Source organism: Lolium rigidum, chromosome 1, assembly GCF_022539505.1.
Source record: "Lolium rigidum isolate FL_2022 chromosome 1, APGP_CSIRO_Lrig_0.1, whole genome shotgun sequence".
Classification (NCBI taxonomy): Eukaryota; Viridiplantae; Streptophyta; class Magnoliopsida; order Poales; family Poaceae; genus Lolium; species Lolium rigidum.
The window spans coordinates 352,320,561-352,328,345 of NC_061508.1; the positions used below are offsets into that span (position 1 = coordinate 352,320,561).

General features: G+C 44.5%; 1 protein-coding gene and 1 pseudogene across 1 annotated transcript; both read left to right on the forward strand.

Annotated features, from left to right (window-relative positions):
* Positions 1-655: 655 nt before the first annotated feature.
* On the forward strand, positions 656-2,960 carry LOC124684616 (protein FD-like). Its single transcript, XM_047218892.1, has 3 exons — positions 656-970; positions 2,525-2,602; positions 2,719-2,960. The coding sequence occupies exons 1-3, from the start codon at positions 656-658 to the stop codon at positions 2,791-2,793; spliced, it is 468 nt and encodes a 155-aa protein (XP_047074848.1). The 3' UTR covers positions 2,794-2,960.
* Positions 2,961-7,324: 4,364 nt separating this feature from the next.
* On the forward strand, positions 7,325-7,785 carry LOC124665188 (annotated as a pseudogene).

Here is a 7,785-nt window from a genome sequence, read left to right on the forward strand (position 1 = left end):
CGCCGTCCCATCCGCGCACGAGGGAAGCCCACCGCCACCGCCACGCCCCGCAGCCTTTTCCCGGCGGCGGCGGCGGGAGGAGTTAGGGTTTCGGGAGGGGGTTGGGTTCGGGAGGGGGTTGGGTTACGGGACCTCTCCTGTCTTTATCAAATTAGGACACTTAATGACCCTTGAATCCTTGATAACTTGATTGAGGTGGTTTTGTCAACTGTAGCCACATAGACCAATAATTAACCACACATCTCTTTCACGCAGGTTTTTCCATGTAAGATAAACTGTAAAAAGTCATTTATTTACTTGGAGAGACCTAGCTTACCATGCAGGCACTCGACAGCTCAACTAGCAAGCTGCATCAGCTACACATATACAATCCCAAGATAATACACTTGTAGTACCCATCAAGCAGTCTCACATCCAACTATCTAAGATACATAGCTTATGCTCAAAAAAATAAAAACTAAGAGGTTTAGCTAGTGGAGTATTGGTCCCTGGAAGGCAAGCTAGCTATAAATATGCCGTACCAAAAGCTAACATAGATTTGTAGATAGCTGCTCGATCTGCTCACAACAGCCCTGAATTAGTTTAGCTTAACCCCGCAGGGCCTAACTAAAGGAACACCACTTGGCTGGAAATTAGTTCCATCGACCGATCAGCCATGGCTAACTACCACGGCGGTGGGCGGTACGGGATGGCGGCGGCGGCGATGTGGAGGGAGCCGGAGAGCCCGCAGCTGAGCCTGATGAGCGGGTGCAGCTCCCTCTTCTCCATCTCCGCCCTGCGGGACGACGACGAGCTCCTAGCCGGGGCACGGTCACTGCCAGCGACGCCGGTGTCGCTTGCGGGGTTCGCCGGCGGCGACGAGGTGGACATGGAGCTGCAGCAGGGCGGTGGCAGCGGCGGCGATGACCGGAGGACTGTCCGGATGATGCGCAATAGGGAGTCTGCGCTGCGCTCCAGGGCCAGGAAGAGGGTATGTATGCATATCCGTATACTATAAGGCCCTTAGCTGATTGCGTAGTACATAATTAATCGTATATACGGCGAACGTTATGTACGTCTACTTATATACCCTTGTTTACCATTGGCTGCATCGTAGAATTTCTACCCGTGAAAGTTTTCAGGTTTTGTAATCGAGAAATGATCATTTCTAAGTAAACAAGGCTAATAGTCATTTCTCTTTTGCATTTCGAAGTTTTAAATTCAAATTGACATACAAAATTTTGGATCTTCATATTAATATTTTCAAACGCCTATTGAAACTATATTGACTAGAAGACTGACTAGTTAGGAATGCACACTAACTACAGCTGGATTCTTTAATTAGTTGAAAGTTCATATTCCGGGTCAAAAAGTTGAATCCGTAGTGAAAGTTAAAAGACTATTATCTTGAGAAAATAAGTGTTCAGAAAATATTCATGGTGAAAGAGAAGTATCGCAAGGGAGTCTCAACTAGTGACTGCGTTTGGTCAATGTGTTATAGAAGGCATCCGAAAAGACAAACGGAATAATGTGGAACTGGTATCTCTTTCTGTTTTACATTATGTATGAGTACACACCCCAATAATTTTTCTCAACTTTGGCTAAACATCTATATCTCATTCTTTTCTATGATTAGTGCTCTCCGCTTCACCTAATACACAGTTGATTTCAAATTGTCAATACAACCCCCCCTAGGAACTAGAAAATAGTGCTATAAAATTAAGAGTGAGCTCATCGATCAACCTTATCCAACCCTCTAGGACAAGCAAAAGGGCAGCAGAAGGAACAAAGTGCGTCTTCATGAACGACATCTCGGAAGTTTGTGGTCATCTGGACATAGAGCCAACACATAAATATACCCAAGTTGTTATATGATATTCCCTGCAAAAGTTTGTTGAAAGATATAAGAAACTAAATTTTAAAGTAATGCTAGTTATTTGGGGTTTGTGACCAGCTGAATATAGACATCAATGCATAAATATCCAAGTTGTTACAAGACAAAGGCAACTAAATTTTTAAGTAATGCTAATTATTTGGAGTCTTTGATCAACTGAACATATCGGCTTCGTTAGCCATTCTAATGGCAAACCTACTTATTTGTTTCTTTTAAATATAATTGTTAGTTGAAAGCATATTTGATTAAGATGTAACAACACACATCTTTAGTAAAGTTATCAGAATTATGTAACAACTTGATTCCGCTGCATAATTCAGCACGTCACCATACCTCAAGTCAGCTTACATCAAAACTAACTGCTTCAAATAAACTTTGTCTTCATATGGTGATGATGTATTGATAGAACTTTGCAGAAGATAAATACTTCCAATGTAATAATACCGATCTAGCTATAGATTTAAAACGCTATGGATTTAAAACATGTTCTTATCTGAAGTGCTAGTACAGACCAGACTACGCCTGAAAATAAACCACATTTGTTGCCCTAGTATCCTGCGATATTTTATTTTTATAGAAAACAGTATTCTGAGAAGTGCAAGTTATTAGAAGCCCAATCACTACATATTAGTAAGAAACTTCTATTTACAGGCATACGTCGAAGAACTCGAGAAGGAGGTTCGTCGTCTTGTGGACGACAACCTCAAGCTAAAGAAGCAATGCAAACAGGTACTCCCATGGCTTTATAATTTAATCACTTGCCAATGACCCTCTCCGCTTCACCAAATTTATCTTCTTTTTCATATCTGATCACTCCTGACTCATCTTAATGCATGGATTGACAGTTGAAGCAGGAAGTGGCCGCTCTAGTCCTGCCTACCAAGAGCCTGTTGCGACGAACCTCATCCACTCAATTCTGAAGGCATGATGGATGATGCAGAGCCGATATGATGCACATTTCGGCAGTACAAATTTAGGATACAAGTTAAGGTTTCAAGTTGTGAACAATTACACAGTGTGTATGATGCATCTGTATGAACATTTGTCTTTGAAAAAAATAGAATTATATTTTTTATGTAGTTTTGGCTCCTAGGAGGACATACTGCCGGTTGAATAAAATAAAAAAGAAACAAAATTCAAAAAAACTGTACTTGTTTTTTTTACTATGACCCGTCTTTGTGCAATTTTTATGCTAAAATAACCATCTACGTTGCCCCAAAGATAAAATTCCAACTTCGGTGTTCTACATAAGTAAAAAAATTGACAGTCAGCATGTCTTTTTAGCACAGGTCGCAATATTTGTGTTTTCTCCATCGAAGTTTGCAAAATATTAACTGACATCATATACATATCTACTTTTTATCATTTTTTGGCAGACATAATATTATTTTTCCGCATGCAAGAGCATATGCTCTTGTGAGCAAATTGCATTTCCGCATATTTTCTTGAGCGGTGAATTAATTATGCTCGATATCGTGATGTTGTCCAACTCAGCCATATATAGCTTCCTGCTTTTCAATAGTTGCTTTGCTGATGTTTGTTATCTTCAGGGGAAAGGTGGGTTTGTCTTATGTCAGCAATCACCATTTTGCTTTTGCTTTAACCAATTGTTATTCTCTTAATGACCATGACTGTTGCCATAACTGCTTTGCTTTGCTTAGTTGTTGTGTTCATCTTGCTACAACTATCATCTTTGCTTCATAAGCTATTGACTTGGTTCATTGTTTTAACGCTGTTAGCCCCCAAACTATACCCTCTCCCCACACCCCAGAAGGTACAATGAGAAAATAATTCCTGAATCTTTCAGATTCTATTTTTCTTTGCTCTCATCTCACTCTTTCCGATGGACATGGACTGTCGGCGAGTACACAGACAGCTAAACAGATAACATTTGGCTTTGGGAGCCTTCCTTTTCTTCTGAATATTCAGAGCTGTGTTGCTACACTCTCGAACCTGCTAATTTACATGTTCTGTTGTCCGACAGCACTACACCCACGTCGTGCTTCTACAGTGCACCGACTATACACACTATTGATGTGTAGGCACGCCCGCCCATTGAGAGAATAGATTGAAAGGAATGGATTCAAATACAATGGTTTTAACATATATATTCCCAAGTGCGAACCACGATCTGATAATAATATGTCGTCTTACTCATGCAACTCGTGTGGTGCAAAAAAACACCAACAAAAGTGTAACCAAAGCTGTAGTAGGTACAAAATTCATCGACTAAAATTTGAAATAAATGCTTCTAGTTTCGTTGCTGCAGCATTTATTTTCATTGCTTCTAGTTTCGTTGCTTCTAAATTGAGAGATAGAAAGTACAAAAATAACGGCTGTGACATACACCCTTGGTGATAAACTTTGTGGTCGCGTGGAGTTCAAAAATAAAAACTTTGTGTTTGCGTGTGTTTGTCTAATTTGATGTGATCGATCTGTGGACGAATCCTAACAATTAGTATCAGAGCAAGGTTCGAGATTTAAAGCCACGCTTGCCCCGGGGAGGAGAGCCGTACTAGCGCCTCGGGGCGGGCGATCGTCGCTCGGCGCAGTGACATGGAAGGGACGATAGGGTGTTGTCGGTGGCGAGGTGGTGGCGTTAATGATCGTTGATTGGAGAGGTGGTGCCGAGGTGCGGTACCAGAAGTCTCGTCAAGATCATCATCCGCGAGTTCGGTACCAGAAGTCTCATCAAGATCGTCTTTGGAGGAGTCCGATGAGTCTAGAGGCAAGCGTGTGCACGTCTACACGTGCGGTCGCTATCGAGTCTGTAAGTCGTTGTGTCCATGTACTCGTTTTTGTGAGGATCTGTTGCAATTGAAGCGTGTCATGTTGAAGTTTTGTTCGGGGCGTGTCATTGAGGGCTAGTACGTGTACGAAGAAGTGTGTCTTAGTGCAGATGCTCAAGCGTATAGTGGGACAAGGATCAATGAAGAGGAATTTCTTTTATGAGGACCCGACTCTACATGAGGTGGTGTGGTCCGTTGGCATGTATGCGTTAAGGGTGACCGATGGTGTCACCTGGCAGCGTGACTGGTAGTCTCGATCATATGTTGAGTTGAGTTTGTAAGTCGGCAAGTCGAAATTAGGGAGAGAATGTGAGAAGAAATCTAACCTAGCAATTAGACTTGTTGTGGAGCGAGACATGAACAAGATTTGAAGATCTGCATGGAGTCAAGACCGAAAGAAATACGAGGAAACAACAAGTTAAGATTGGGAAAAAATTGTTAGCAATAATCTTTCCTTGATCATGTTAATCGGATCGTTCTAGAAACTTTCAAGAGTTTCCTAGTGGTAAGGGGCTAGCGTGCCTATGTCTTGGAGTCATAGAGGGAGTCCATCTCGTATTAGTTCTCCGTGTTAGAGTCTGGTTAGTTTAGGCCAGGTTGAGTGTCCTAATTGATTAGCTAGTACTTAGTGTTCGTCATGTAACGTGGTGAGTTAAGAGTCGGTTCTATTAGAATATTAGGTAATTTTTGAGTGAATTCAATTATCGAAAACAATATTACAGATGCACTAAAATATTTAATCACACACATCAGACTAAGCACATGCATCAGTCTGAACATAGAACAAGTAACAGTGCAAGATAGGAGAGGAAAAACATGTACATCGCGACCGGGAAGGTCGCACCAGCAGCACCACCACCACCATGCCGAAGTTGATGTCGCTCATGGTGTAGTCAGATTTATCGAGGAAGTAGTCAAACCAGTGAAGAAGGACATGAACAGCAGCGAGCAGTCGCACCGAGACGCTCTCCAAAAACCTTATCGCCCGCCTCCCGATGCAGGATCTCGATGGACGGGGTTTCGGAGGCCTGCTCTACCGAATGGCTGTGCACACAGTCGCCGGGATGGGGAAGACTAGAGAGTAGCACAACAAAATAAACTTTTTCGTGAGAGAGAGACGGACTAGAGACTTCTGAGATAGAGAGTCCAGCTGTTATGTCTCCTGGTATAGCCTGGGAGGAGAGCCGATCCGACCACGTTGCCATGCGTAGGAAGCCAGGGCCACGCAGCGAGCATGCACATGCATGGTCGACACGTACCCAACTCAGTTGGTGCACCAAGCAAATTTTAGGCTTCATCGAAGTTGTCTCGAACTCGAGTCACGAAACGCGACGCGCGTGCGTGACGAGGCGAGGCGGGCGGCGGCGGAAGAGGAGTGCGCGAAGACTCCTTCTCTTCTCACTCACTTGGAAGGGCTAGAAGAGCAGCCTTATATACCACTCCAACTACATCCCAACTGGCAATGTGGAACTAAACTTTGTCCCACAAGGCTATCCCCAAGCTGCTAACGTGATCAATATTGAGATTTTAGAAATTGTAGACTACATGGGCTGCCTTACGATGGCTCGCTGCGGGTTGTGTGAACATCTGGCTTAGAGGGTTGCGGGGTCTGAACCGAAAACTTGCTGCGGTGGTGATAGCGGCAGTTTTCTGGGGGATTTGGAAAACAAGAAACCTAGCATGTTTCCAAAGGAAGTGGCCAGGTGAACCGATTGCAGTCGTATACAAAATCTGCTATTGGATTAATTTCTGGAGTTCTTTGCAGGTGAAGGACAGCGCAAGGGATCGACTGAGGTGCTCAGCGCTGGGAGGAGCTGGGTGTCATGGACCCCAAGACTAGCAATGTTGAAAAAAGTAGACAAACAAGACCTTTTGACAAAACTGAAAGACAAAGAACTAACATCGTCGAAGGGAGAGAATGCTTCAAGCATGAGGGCCTGTAGCTCCAGGATGTGTTGCCTGTGACTTATGCACCTATTTCTCTTTTGTATTTTCTCCATCTAGCTCCGACTGTTAGTTCTTCTTTCTTTCAAGCAAACTTTCCATTCCATGGCTGGTTGGTGGCGTTACTGAGATTTATAGCAGACATTTGTGGTTTCTCTTAATGGAAATCGGGGAAACCCTTTAATTCAAAAAAAACATTGGCTGTCTTACTGGGCTGTAGCCCGTCTACATCCAACAAGTTCGTGTCTTGTTAGGACTAATCTATTTTGGAGTCTGTCGTGTACGTATATACATACGCGTGAGGCTACCATTTGTAATTAACGTCCTGAGATTGAGAAATAGAAAATACAAAAAATAACAGTGTAACATACGCTCTTGGCGACAAACTTTGTGTTCACGTATGTTTCTCTAATTTAATATGATCGATCCGTGGGTGAATCCCAACATAACAAACAACACCCTTGTTGGTCAGGAAAAGACGTTACAGAACGAGACAAAGGAAATTAAACTCCATACGATGTGTCCAAGCAAAAGCAGAGCTTGCCCGATCTTTCCAAAATCAGTTGCAAGAAGGTCCAAATTAGAGGCGACGGGAAAGAAATGAATATTGCTTGCGCGTTTTGTGCTCTTATCTCTTGCATCGTTGATCCATATACATCTGCGCTTGGCTGTGACTCATAGATATTGTTCTCGTCCATTAGGCCAAGAAGTTGAACCAATGGCATCCAATGATCACTTCCTCTTCCTCCTCTCTGGCTCCATTCTGCTCTCCGTCCTCGCCGTCTCCGCTGCCGTGGACTACAAGTGCCGGCCGGGGGTGGCCTTCCCGCACAACCCGCTCGCTACATGCCGCCCCTATGTGCTGAACCGGGCCTGCGGCCGTGGGCTCGGCCTCCCCATGCTGGTGAAGGAGCGGTGCTGCCGGGAGCTGGCGGTAGTCTCGGGGCGGTGCCGGTGCGAGGCACTGCGCGTCTTCATGGACGGGGTGCGCGCGGAGGGGGGACGCGTGGTGGAGGGTCAACTCGGTGGCCTGCGCGGCTGCCCGACAGAGGTGCAGAGGGGCTTCGCCGCCACGCTCGTCACGCCGGCGGAGTGCAACCTGCGCACCATATCGGGGCGCGCTTGGTGCTACTAGCTGATGGATCCTCAACTGCTAAAGCACTGAAGGTGTCGATCTAG

What these genes read in the sequence shown, in the direction of transcription:
- LOC124684616 (XM_047218892.1), top strand. Translation starts at nt 656, where the DNA reads ATGGCTAACTACCACGGCGGTGGGCGGTACGGGATGGCGGCGGCGGCG. An exon ending in GCTCCAGGGCCAGGAAGAGG is followed by an intron (nt 971 to 2,524) that starts GTATGTATGCAT and finishes TTCTATTTACAG; the next exon opens with GCATACGTCGAAGAACTCGA. An exon ending in TAAAGAAGCAATGCAAACAG is followed by an intron (nt 2,603 to 2,718) that starts GTACTCCCATGG and finishes ATGGATTGACAG; the next exon opens with TTGAAGCAGGAAGTGGCCGC.